The sequence below is a fragment of the Chiloscyllium plagiosum genome, chromosome 19 (genome assembly GCF_004010195.1).
Source record: "Chiloscyllium plagiosum isolate BGI_BamShark_2017 chromosome 19, ASM401019v2, whole genome shotgun sequence".
Taxonomy (NCBI): domain Eukaryota; kingdom Metazoa; phylum Chordata; class Chondrichthyes; order Orectolobiformes; family Hemiscylliidae; genus Chiloscyllium; species Chiloscyllium plagiosum.
In genome coordinates, this window is record NC_057728.1 from 23,451,295 (window position 1) to 23,464,734 (window position 13,440).

The 13,440-nt window shown below is 38.1% G+C and overlaps 1 protein-coding gene across 10 annotated transcripts in view; it reads right to left on the reverse strand.

The window, feature by feature from the left end:
- Positions 1–6,852, reverse strand: part of LOC122559589 (voltage-dependent calcium channel subunit alpha-2/delta-4-like) — a 483,398-nt gene extending 476,546 nt beyond the window's left edge. For 2 of the 10 annotated variants that reach the window (XM_043709326.1, XM_043709324.1), the window contains exons 1-2: positions 6,309–6,843; positions 5,863–5,944 (exon numbers count right to left, since the gene is read on the reverse strand). In XM_043709326.1, coding sequence (XP_043565261.1) covers positions 5,863–5,944; positions 6,309–6,436 — 210 coding nt within the window. In that variant the 5' untranslated portion in view covers positions 6,437–6,843. Of the gene's footprint in view, positions 1–5,862; positions 5,945–6,308 lie in introns of all 10 variants that reach the window. The other 8 variants (XM_043709327.1, XM_043709323.1, XM_043709325.1 and 5 more) reach the window with 6 other exon arrangements.
- Positions 6,853–13,440: the final 6,588 nt, after the last annotated feature.

Below are 13,440 nucleotides of genomic sequence, written 5' to 3' on the forward strand. Positions count from 1 at the left end.
GGATGAGGGTGTCACTGACTAGGCCTACATTTATTGCCTATCCCTAATTGCCCAGAGGGCAGTTAAGAGTCAACCACATTGCTGTGGATCTGGACTCACATATAGACCAGACCAGGTAAGGATGGTAGTTTCTTTTCCCAAAGGGGTATTAGTGAACCAGATGGATTTTCCCAACAATTGACAATGGATTCCTGATCATCACAAACTTAATTCCAGATATTTATTGAATTCAAATTCCACCAATTGCTGTGGCAGGTTTTGAACCCAGATCCCCAGAACATTACCTGGATCTCTGGGTTAAAAGTCCAGCGATAATACCACAAGGCCATTGCCTCCCCTTTCTAGTTCCTTATCAGCCTAGCTATTTTGATCAGTCAGAAATGCATGTATTGTTTGACATCCTGAACATGCCATCAGTTACCGTCTTGATGGGAATGAATGATATCTTATTGCCTAACACTATGGGCAATTTACCATGGTCAATCCACCTGACCTGCACATCTTTGGACTTTGGGAGGAAACTGGAGCACCCAGAGGAAACCCACGCAGACACGAGGAGAATGTGCAAACTTCAAACAGACAGTTGCCTGAGGCTGGAATCAAACCTGGGTCCCTGACGCTGTGAGGCAGCAGTGCTAACCACTGACTCACCGTGCCGCCAGCAATATTAGGCATTTGCAAGAGGGGCAAACTTACAGGAAGCTCGGGAGCTGCAGCAAGTCACTGCAGAAGCTAAGAAGCATACAGTTTAGACAAAGGTCAAATCTGTGGAAACACTCAGGATTCACACAGCTACAAGAGGACCAAAGCTTTTCAACTTCAATTTTATTTTCTTGGGATAATAAAGGTGCAGTGTTGATGCAGCTTCTGTATATCCTGGGATACTGCAATAGAATTGTGCTGGATCAGGACCTGAGACCAGCAGGAGTAGGAGGTCATTCTCTCCTGGTGGCTATAAAGGTCAAGGCAGCAGTTTTCAGAAGAGGAAGACGACACAAGAGCAGGACAAATCAGACGGGATGAGTAGATGGGAGCTGGGTGCAGACTGTCATTGAAATGTAAAATAGTTATTGGTCATCATGCCAGCTTTGCATTTGCATTGTGCCTCTCAGTTTGATGACTAAATGAAAGCTCAAATTTGGAAATGCCTGAATACTTGCCTGTCTGTGATAGTCCATCACTGGAAAGTGAGAAGATGCTGCCTTCAGTGACCACTGGGGGACAGACTAGCAGTGATTTAGAGGCTAGTTGATGGGATGTGGCTCAGGACAAGTAAACTGTGACCTGGTTAGTAAACAGATTGGGACAAGAAAGTGGAGCTGTATTTGTTAGGGTGCATTTGCCACGTCAGCTATAGATTGTGAGCAGCATGTTTGGACTGCTGTGCCATTACATTGTAAGGGCAACTCCACAATTTCCAAACTTGGCCAGAGTTTAAAGATGGCACTGGAACATTCAGTGAGTGGTGATTACTTTTGGCATGAAAATGTGGTTGAATCGGGCTAGCATTTGATGATGACAGAAGTGCCATCCTGACGTGGGAGGTAATTAATGAGGTGAGATGAGACAAATATTGTGAGAAAAATCTTACACTTCATGGAAAAAGTACCCGACAAGACACTGGATTAAAAGTTGATTTAGTCAAAATATTATTAAGGTTCAGTCCATGCTGTCTGTAAAACTTGCAAGATGAATAGTCCAGAGATGTTTGAGCTTTAGGAGGTAGAGTTAAATTCGTTTAAAGAACATTTTAGTGAAGGCTGAATTGTAAAGTTTTCCTCATCAGATCAAAAGAAGAAAGTGTAAATGAGGGATAATCTTTTTGTTCAGGTGGAATACAGGAATAGCTGGCTGGGCCAGCATTTATTACCTATCCCTGGTTACCCTTGATGTAGTGGTGGTAGACCCATACTGCTGTTAGGGATGCAATTCCAAGATTTTGACCCAGTGACAATGAAAGAATTGCCATATATTTCCAAGTCAGGATGGTGCATGGCTTAGAAGGGAACTTGTTTGGTATGGTGTTTCTATGCATCTGCTGCCCTAGTCCTTCTGGATGGAAGTGTTCATGGGTTTGGAAGTTGCTGTCTGAAGATTTTCGATGAATTTCTGTAGTTCATCTTATAGATAGTATACACTGCTGCTACAGAGCATCAATGGTGAAAGGAATGGATGTGGTACCAATCAAGCAAGCTGCTCTTCCCTAGATGGTGTCAAGCTTCAAGTGAATATTAAATCAACAGTTGATGTAGCCTGCGCTGGAATGTTCTCAGATCATGAATTTTAGGGAGGTTTGCAATTTTTATTGTTCATGCTCTCCCCTTGAAATAAAAAGCAGATTTTTGATTTTGTTTTGTGAGAAGATTATCCAATCTAAAACTAGAAGAATTTAGTGTTCCTCGCGGAGTCTTATGGCAGAAATAGCAACAAGCAGATTAATATGAGCTGTCATTTTTTTTCTCTGGCAATCTGTAAAACACAACATTTTAACAACTTACTTTTACTAACCTCCCAAAACTAAAAATTACTCTTAAAGCTATTAACATGGATGATGAACTAGATTTCACGTTGGTAGTCAATGTTATAATGTGGAAAAAGCAGCAGTTTGTTTGCTCAGAACAACCTCTCCTAAAAAGCAATATTAAGTGTTGCAAAAAATAACTAGAAAGGCATCCGCAGCCCTGGGATGGTGAAAAAAATTCTGAGAATAGCTGGAATAGAGAAAAAGTTTCTATCAGACTTTAGCATAATTATGGCTTTTTTAAATAGATGCAATAACTTTAAGATTGATGTGACTGAAGAGACAAATAGAACAGACTGCATGGTTATAATTATTAAGATTAACTTACTTATTTGCTTTGCTCCATATACAATCAAGCTTTTCATTTTAAGAATTAAATCTTGTTATGCAATTCTCGTGGGTAAAGCATATTACTTGGATGTCTTTTTAAATATGAATGATCTCAAGCCAGAACATAGTACTACACCTCAAACGTACTTAATTGGTTGTGAAACAATTTGGATGCCCAGAGGTCATACAGTCATAGACCACATAGCGTGGAAACAGACCCTTCAATCCAACGAACCCATACCAACCGTATTCCCAACTTGCCTACATTTGTCCCATATTCCTCCAAACCTTTCGTATTCATGTACATACCAAATATTTTTTTAAATGTTGCAACTTCATTGACCACTCCCTCTGACAGTTCATTCCATATACATCGAATCACAGAATTCCTTCAGTGGTGAAGCAGGCCATTCAGTCCATACTGATCTTTTGAAAAGCATTCCACCCAGATCAACTACCTACCCTGTCCCTGTAACCATACCTTTCCCAAGGCTAATTCACTTCACCTACATATCCCTGGATACTGTGGACAACTTATCATAGCCAATCTACCTACCCTGCACATCTTTGGAGTATGGCGGGAAACCGGAGCACCCAAAGGAAACCAGCATGGGGAGAATATGCAGACTCCACACAGTCGGTTGCCCCAAGGGTGGGATCGGACCCAAGTCCCTGGAACTGTGAGGCAGCGGTGCTAATCATTGAGACAACTGGCTGCCCAATCAAACTACTCTCTGTGTTAAAAGTTTTCCATGAAAGGCTTTCAGGATTGCAGGTTTCTCCCCTTTTTTTGAACAGTTATTGGACTCAAAACATTCTTTTTTCCTCTCCATAGATACTGCCAGGCTAGAGTTTCTCCCCATTTTCTGCCCATCTTTTTAGTTCGGAACATACCCATGCTGGATGAGGGCCATAAATTCTAAAATTTTAAAATTCTACAATCTAGATACCGGTTCAAAAAATTATTTTGTTCTACTGAATCTTGAGTCACATGATGGAGACATCAACTGTTACATTTATAATTGAAGTTATATCAAAACAAATAGCTATAGTCAAACCTTCTGTTCATGTACAGTTATCTAGTTCCTGATTTTAAGAAAGACAACATTTCAGAACTGCAAACTCAACAGAATGAAGGGATAACTGTTGTAATGGTAACCATTAAAACTTAATCTCTGCATTGTCTCTTAAAAGGCAAACACAGACTTGACAATAGGAATGGAAAGAGCTTCAAATAAACAATGAAAATGAGTTAAATGCTACAATTGTATTACAAAGTGTTAATGGTAATTAACAGTTTAATTTACTGCCCTGGATGGTTGATGCCTCAGTCCCTTGTTTGTACATGTTGTACTTTTTTCCAAATGTTTTGATAGAAACATGGCAACATGGACCATAATTCCTTAAGCAACTGTCATGGTATCAGCTGATACTATATGTGGACAAGTCAGATCACTGAATGAAACATTGCTTGATAGACTAAATGTTTAGTTTTGGTGGGTTTTTTTGCAAAAATCATTTGCATCATTATCAGACAGAATTTTAAAATTTTTGTCCTACAGCTCCACTTGTTTGATGATCCATTAGTCACAAATATATAACATGAAGTTGTACATCATTTAACAACAGAACCAAAGTTCATCATACAAAAGAAACAAAGAAACAAACCAAATTCTTGATATTATCATTAGAAAGATTTTAACAAACATCAAAAACAAAGTTTCTCTTTGCTCCCAACACTACAGACACGCAAGTCCAGAGAAACTGTATTCTTAAATCTAAGTGTTTACTTACTCTTTCTAGTTTCTTTCTTGATTTAGAGACAATTTTATGATTCATCTTAGAATCTGATTGCCTGAACTTTTAAAGTTTAATAACCTGAAGATTTCCACCCTGAGCTTTCCTGGCTTGTACACTTGGCTTTGGAAAATAACACTGCTACTGTAGAGACTTAGTTCCAGTGAACTGAAACAAAACATGCTAAAGCGATACAAAAACATTTGTTTCTAAACTCAAATCTTGATTCTTAACTAAAACTGGTATTTCCTGAACTGAACACAAACTAATGATTTAATGTGCTTCTATTGTTATAAGCCCAGAACTATAAATATTTGTTCTATTAACACTGCATGGGTTCTCCCAAACTTTAAAAATTGTAGTCACATCTTCTGAGAACATTTAAAAGATTTTATGATCTTTATAGCACTAACCTGTAGCCATATACCTTATTCTAAAAACAATTCAAGTTCGAAAGCTGATAATATTTCACATATTTCTGATGTGTTTTCAATGTAAATAAGAAAAGAATATGAATAAGATAGCTAAAGAACATTAAGCATACAATAAACTAAGAAATCTTTATCAACAATTTCTTCCATCACGGAGGTAACATGTACAGTGTTGTCTGCTGTGTTAACAGTAGATGGCTTTCTAAGGACATAGCAAATTCAATGATTTACAGCAATAATACCTAATATTCTATTGCATTAGAGCCTATTACTACTTTCAATTGAAGTTGACTGCCCACATTTTGGCTGTTTAATGTCAAATTACAACAATTTCTGAATCAGGACCTTGCTTAAGATCATATGAGATATTACCAATTAAACAATGCACTTGCTGGTCATTCATATGTTGAAGTCATGAGAGATTTCACCAATGAATCCATTGTCAACAATAGTTGAAAATAGAATGAAGATAAGTTAAAGTTAATTAAGGCTGAAATACAAAATTTAACTTACGTAATTATACATTTTTTGGACATTGTTTCAAAATTACCCCATTAATACTCCAGGCTATTGGTATATGTCACTCATTGAATAAATTAAATACAACTTTCATCACAAGGACTTTTTTACAAATGTTCAAATAGCCTATGAAATCTTGCATGAACCCCGTAATCACTGATCTTGCCGGCATGTACTGTTTAAGGTCTTGTTTCATGTAACTGTTTAAAGTCTTGTTTATGTCCTGTTTAAAAATATATAAAATATTTGATTCTGTTTACTGACCTTCTGTAGCAATAAGGAGCCTGAATATTTTGTAACAATGGAATTCAGCTCTCCACCAAATTCCGAAGCCCACAGTTGCACACTAACAAAGAAAAGGATATTTAGAATGGGTTTTAACATACAATAGTAAGAGTATTTGTTTAAAGAAAGTGAAATAACTTCAAAAACCATTTATTAACACTGGTCAACTAGTTAGATACTACACATGTTGAGGAAACTCTTGAAAAAATACATGCTCTTGAATGGGTATTTTTGAGCAAACACTGGCAAGAGGTTTCTGAAATTAAAAATTAAAAATACATTTTCATCTTGTTAAGTAGAAAACTTTTGGACAAAAGATAAAAAAATGAAAATCAATCATTAAGGGATTTAACTTAGTGCTCCCTTAAAACAATATATGCATTTTCAGTTTAAAATGCTAACATGCAATGAGGCTGGGCACTTACGTCTCAGTTGGGATCCTGCTTTGGGCTTTGACAAAACAAAGGAGGCAGCAGCTGGAGCAGATAATCCGCAAAATAAAGTATAGCCTCAAACCGTTCTCAAAGCACCATCGGAGCATCCTCTTTTCCATCAAACCAAAACAAATAGAATAATATGAACAAAAACAAGCCACTTGATCCAACAAAGTTGCAGGAACGTTGTTCACATAATGGCCTGAAGTAGTGTCTTCTCAGTGAAGATTCTTCCTATAGTAAAGAAAAAAAGCACTAAGTGCTGAGTATCCATTTTATTTCTATTTACTGTCATGAACAGCGGAAATATCCCTGTCTCTGAAAGTCATTCATGAACATTTCAACAAGCTCTGAACAAAGAATCATTTGTGCATATGCAAACACGCAATTGAAACAGCATCCATTCTTCTCCACAAGATTGCAAGAAAATGTCAGATAATGTTGTTGAGTCCTGATTAAGGTGGTCTTTAGTGTTCAAAGCGCCCAATGACCTGGTCAAGTTCAAGTGAAAAAATGAGAGCAAACTGGTGTAACATCACAGCTGGTGTATAATCCAACCAGATTTAATCTTTAAATGGTTGCAGATTTATGATGGTGGCGGTACTGGGGGAAGGGAATCACACCGGATTATTCTGATTGCTGGAGACAGGTCTCTTTATCCAATCAGATCATAGAAAAATAAGTCTTTGCAATGACTGAGTTAATGAGAGGTGGTGCTAGGCATGTTCAGCTCTCTTTTTATCCATTTACTCCCTCTTCTTTCTCCACATTGATTAATTCCCTAAAATCAATTGTAAAAAGTGGCAAAATAAATGCAATTTGATTTCAACAAACCAATCGATTAAAGTCAAGAAGCAGAACTCATGAAAATCTGAAGCATACAAAAAGTATTGACCTTTCTAGCAGACTTCAGACAGATACCTAATAATGTTGCACAATGAAATAGTTCTAACAGATGCCAACATGTCCAGAAAAATAATATTTTGTAGACAGTGCATATTCAATTTAAACAAAACAAAACTGCAATGATATACTGATTTTAAATTAGTTTCAGTGAGGAATTTTATAATTACAGTGGTGATAAAAATATGGGCTGAGATTCTGGTGGTTATTAAAGCATAAAACAAAAATGACCAAAGGCTGATCAATGTAGTAAGTTAGAGCTCTGCTGAAAGGTCACAAACCTGTAATATTAACTCTCTTTCCCTTACCACATGTTACCAGACCTGAATATACTCTAGAAGGAAAGGCATGGATCACTGGATCAGCATGGATGATTGGAAGCAAGGAGAAAAACAGGCAGTGTTAAAGATGCAGAAATGTGGCCTTAGCTATGGTACAATTATCTGGACTGAGGTTTATCTCAGGGGTTAAATATAAATACCATAGCTGAGAACAGTTTGGTTATGCCATGGAGAGAAATGTAGGTATTCTGTCAACAAAGAAAATTCATTGCTGGGATCAAAGATGATTGCTTTGATTTCCCAATATTAATTGGAGAAAGTGGCTTTTCATTCATAAATGCATGTTGGACAAGCAGTCCGACAACTTAGCAACAGGGGTCAAGAGATGCTAGTGAAATACAATTGGGCTTTGTCAGCAAACATGAGAAAACTAATGATGGGTTTTGGAAGATGTCACTGAGTTGTAACATGTAGATGAGATATAAAAAAGAGTCTTAGGGGTACAATGGATAAGTGTTAGGAAATGGAAAAGGGAAGCCATTAAGTTATATTCAAGCTACAAATTAGCTAAATAATAACTGCTATTTGTTACTTGATAACAATACATGTTGCATTACAAAAAGTGCAGTTGTTCATTATATGCAATTTAAAACAAAATTATTATGTTGCACATATTAATAACATTTGTACTACCAACGTTTGCCATGCATAACTCTAAGAACACAGGTAGGTGAGGGATCAAACCACTTGATTGACTGAACAAGTAATATGGCTGAAACATGAGTATCAACTCCACGTTTTGTTTAACTAGCCAGTGGCAAAACATTGACCCCTGTGGTACCACCAGTTGCATGGTACCATTTTAAAAATTATCCATTCATTCCTCCTCTGCTTTGTCTAGTTAACAATTCCTTAATGCCAATATGTTTCTTCAGTTCCATGAACTCCAGTTCTGTTTAATGTGGCACACTGAGGTTTTTATTTAATAAGTTTTGAAAATCCAGATGTTACATTTTCTGCTTTCCTTTTGGTCACAAACTTGTTCACAGTGCAAACAGTCAGTGATTTATGATCTGGAGCTTGTTTAGACCTTTGCATCCCTATTCAAATATAACCAGCAGGAAAGCTCTCATTTTAAGGCAAGATCAAAGTTCATTGCATAACTATTGCAGAAGTTACTAAGCAATAGATACACAATTATTAGAAAGAACATAGATACAGATTAAAAATTGATAAAGAGCATTTAAAAATGTGAAAACCACTTCAGTTCATTAAGCATTGCAGCCTATTATTTACTTGTAGATTTCTCTTTCCAGACAAAGGAGGTTCAAAATGTCAAGCCAGAATTCAACAGTTACAATGGCTTATGCAGATACAATGGCTTATATAGTTACAATGGCTTATTTAGTTGAAAAATTGGATGTTGCTCCATGATACGGCTCTGTCGGTAGGGCAGGTGTTCAGAGAAAAAAAAATTGTTCCTATTTATCACTGGTTCTGTGGTAACAGCACTTGCATCAAACTCTTTAGGCAAAATTATGGTTGATTTATAAAGCAATTGCTCGGGCTGATAACTCACGTTTTGAGAGTGTCCTCTCATATAAACTTGAGAGCTCCTATTTTAAAATGGTTTCTCCCAGCTTCAAACAGATCAAACTCAAGATTGGCTACTATATTAACTTCAGAGGAACCAGTGTCCCACAAAATCACTCAAACTCCAGAAAGAGTGTGTGTATGTATGTGTATGTGGTGTGTGTTTGTGGTGGTGGTGTAAGATTTTGGGATTCAATATAATTATAAGACCTAAATCAATTACAATTATACAGTGAGTTGAGAATACCAAAAGGTTCACTCATTTTGAATAATTTCAAGCCCATTACAGGTGCAAGCAAATCATCACAAACTTCACGGTATTTATTACATTTATCAGAGCAAGTACAAAACAATTGATATTTAATAATGCAGTGGACTTAGTCAATTCCCAATGGAAGACTGGCTCTCAACTTTCAACTGATTTGAGTTCTGCCCCTTGTTCTGCAAGCTGAGGTTCTCCTGTTTTCATTGTACACACTCTGCATCTAAAACCAATCCTCTCGAGTCAGTACTCCGGGGCATGATCAGGAGTATCCTGGGCTCTAATTAGCTTATTAGTGCAGGTCATTCTTGGATTGGCAGTGTAGTACCTGTCCAATTCATGACTGATTTATTTAAAAGTAATAGTCATCTTTAATGATTTGGATGTGAACATAGGAGATATGGTTTGTAAGTTTGCAGATCTCACTAAAATTGGTGGTGTGGTGGACAGTGAAGAAGGTTACCTCAGAGTACAAAGGGACTTTGATCAGATGGGTCGATGGGCTAAGGAGTGGCAGATGGAGTTTAATTTAGATAAATGTGAGGTGCTACATTTTGGAAAGGCTAATCAGCAGGATTTATACACTTAATGGTAAGATTCTTGGGAGTGTGGCTGAACAAAGGCACCTTGGAGTGCAGGTTCATAGATCCTTGAAAGTGGACCCACAGGTAGACAGGAAAGTGAAGAAGGTGCTTAGTATGCTTGCTTTTATTGGTAAGTGTGTTGAGTATAGGAGTTGAGAGGTCACACTGAGGCTGTACAGGACATTGGTTAGACCACTTTGGAATACTGTGTGCAAATCTGGTCTCCCTGCTCCAGTAAGGATGTTGTGAAACCTGAAAGGGTTCATAAAAGATTTATAAGGATGTTGACAGGGTTGGAGGGTTTGCGCTACAGGGCAAGGCTGAATAGGCTGAGGCTTTTTTCCCTGAAGCTTTGGAGACTGAGGAGTGACCTTGTAGACATTTATAATACTGTGAGGGGCATAGATCGGGTGAATACCCAAAGTCTTTTGCCCAGGAAGTGGAGTCCAGATCTAGAAGGCATAGTTTTAGGTGAGATTTAAAAGGGACCTAAGGGGCAACTTTTTCACACAGAGGGTGGTGCTTGTTTGGAATGACCTGAAAAAGGAAATGGTGGAGGCTGGTACAATTACAATATTTCAAAGGCATCTGGATCAGTACATGAATAGGGAGGGTTTAGAGGGATATGGGACAAATGCTATCAAATGGGACTAGATTAATTTAGGATATCTGGTCAGCATGGATGAGTTGGATTGAAGGGTTGGCTTCCATACTGTACAGGTCTATGCACTATACCCAGCAGCCCCAGATAATTAATGTTAGATTACAAGATTACAAAAAAAAGCACATTATCGAAATGTTGAGATGTTGCAGAGCTCTAAGATGCAGAGGGATCTGGGTGCCTTAATGCATTGAATAGTATACAGATACCAGAATTAATTTGAAAAACTAATAGAATGTTACATTTTATTGCATGGGGTATTGAACGCAAGAGTTATGCTTCAGTTATGCAGGGTGTTGGTGGGACTGCATTTGGAGTACTTTGTACAGTACTGGTCACTATATTTACTGGTGGATGTTAATACATTGTAAGCACTTCAAAGAAAGATTACTAGACTAATACTGGAAAATGCATAATTTATTATGAGGACAGGCTAGACAGACTAGGATATATCCTCTGGAGTTTAGAACAGTCAGAGGTGACTTAATTGAAATGCATAAGATGCTGAGGGGACTTGACCACATGGGGGTTGAAAGGATACTTCCTCTTGAAGGAGAATCTAGAACTAGTGGTAATAGTTTAAAAATAAGGGGCATCCATTTAAAGCAGATAAAGGTTGAGACTCTTCAGAATATCCTTCCTCAAAAAGCAGCGCTTGCAGAATCTTTACTTTTATTTAAGGTAGATAGATTTTTGATTACCAAGTGGTGAAAAATTAACCAGGAATATGAGGAATGTAGAGGTTAAAACCAGATCAACCATGATCTCATTGAATGGTGGAGCAGGCTTGAAGGGCCAAGTGACCTATTCTTGTTCTTTGTATGTTCATATGTGTGAATTCATCATGTGGTGCATACATGTCCTCCATTGATAACAATCAAGCAAAATATAAATTTAATTTCTTGCTTGCTTAATCAAGTGACCATTATTATCAAAAAATGACTCAACTTTACAGATGCTTCTTCCATTCTTGTATCTTTTAGAGGCATTCTGTTTTCATACTTTCTAGGCCAAATTTGTGTCGTAAGTGGGTTAGTTAGTTGATGTTGAGATACAATACCAGTTTGTCTGAATTTGGTTAGCAGTGAATTATCAGGAACAGTGATATGACTCCCAAATGTCATTTTTACATACTATGCTGGTTATTCAAAAGTTCAAATTAGCAGATCAGTGCAAGTGACAAGACTGAAGCAGAGATGATTACTCATTCCACAGTGTTCAGTACCATTCTTGGTTCCTCAGATATTGAGTAGTCAGTATCCACATACAATTAGACCCTGGACATCATTCTGGCTTGGGCTGAGAGTGGCAAGTAATAATCACACTACACAAGTGCCATGCAATGTCCATCTTCAACAAGATTGAATCTGACCACCTCCTCTTCACAGCCAATAGTCTTTTCATTGTTTAATAGACCATAAGACCATAGGAAATAGGAACAGGAGTAAGCCTTTAAGGCCTTTTGAGCCTGCTCTGCCATTTGATAAGATCATGGCTGATCCAATATCCAATGTCACTTCCTGCATTTTCCCTACAACTCTTGATTCCCCTACTGATCAAGACTCTATATATCTCAGCCTTAAATATACACAAGACTCTACCCCCACAGATCTCTGTAGCAAGTTCTAAAAACTCAAAATACTCTCAGAGAAAAAGTTCCACTTCACAGAATCCCAACAGTGTGGTAACAGGCCATTCAGCTCCACGCTGGCCCTCTGAAGACCACCCCACCATATTCCTGTAACCCTGCTAATCCACTCAGCCTGCACATCCCCAGATGCTTTGTGCACTTTAGCATGGCAAATCCACCTAACCCGCATGTCTTTGGACTGTGGGATGAAACCAGAGCACCCGAGGGGACCCACACAGTCCCAGGGAGAATATGCAAATTCCACACAGCCAGTCACCCAAGAGTGGAATTGAACCCAGGTCCCTGGTGCTGTGAGACAGCAGTGCTAACTACTGAGCCATCATGTCACCCTTCATCTTGGTCTTAAATTTTGTATCCCTTTATTCAAAATTATGCCCTCTGGTCTTAGACTCTTTAATAAGAGGAAACATCCTCTCAGTATTTACCTATAAAACCCCTTAAGAATTCCATATCTTGAATGAGATCACCTTTCATTTTTCTAAATTCCTGTGAGCAGACTTTGAACCTACTTGGCCTTTGCTCATTAAACAATCCCATCATACTGGGAAATCATCCTAATGAATCTTCTTTGAACTGCCTCCAATAAAACAATATAGTTCCTTAAATAAGGGACCAAAACTGCTCACAATACTCCAGATGTGGTCTCGCCAGCACCCTGCAAAGTTGCAGTACGACTTCCCTACTCTTATACTCCAAACCCCTTGAAATAAGGCTAACATTCCATGAGCCTTCCTGATGACCGGCTGTACATCTGTGCTTGCTTTCTGTCCCAAGCAGCCCCAAGTCCCTTTGCTCATAAAACAATACCTCCATACCAAGTATCATTCTGGCAAACATTTTCTGAACTGCTTCCAATAAAATTATATCTTTCTTTAAATAAGGTGACCAAAACTGTTCATAGTATTCATCATCAAGTGGCAGAGGAGCACTCACTGTCACTTTCTATTATACTGGAAATCAAAGTATGCAATGCAGAGGAAAGTGGCTGCAAGCACACTTGGAGTAGCCGGGGTAAGTGACTCAACATGTGAGGGAGGCTTTGCAGCACATAGTTCATAGGGCTTTTAAAAGGAAAGAATGTTAGTCACAGGCCCATCCAATATACAGCACACAGACATGCCGGCTACCTATACCCTGGCATTCTACAGCATTGACACTGTCTATATGCTGTGCATCCCCCACATAGCA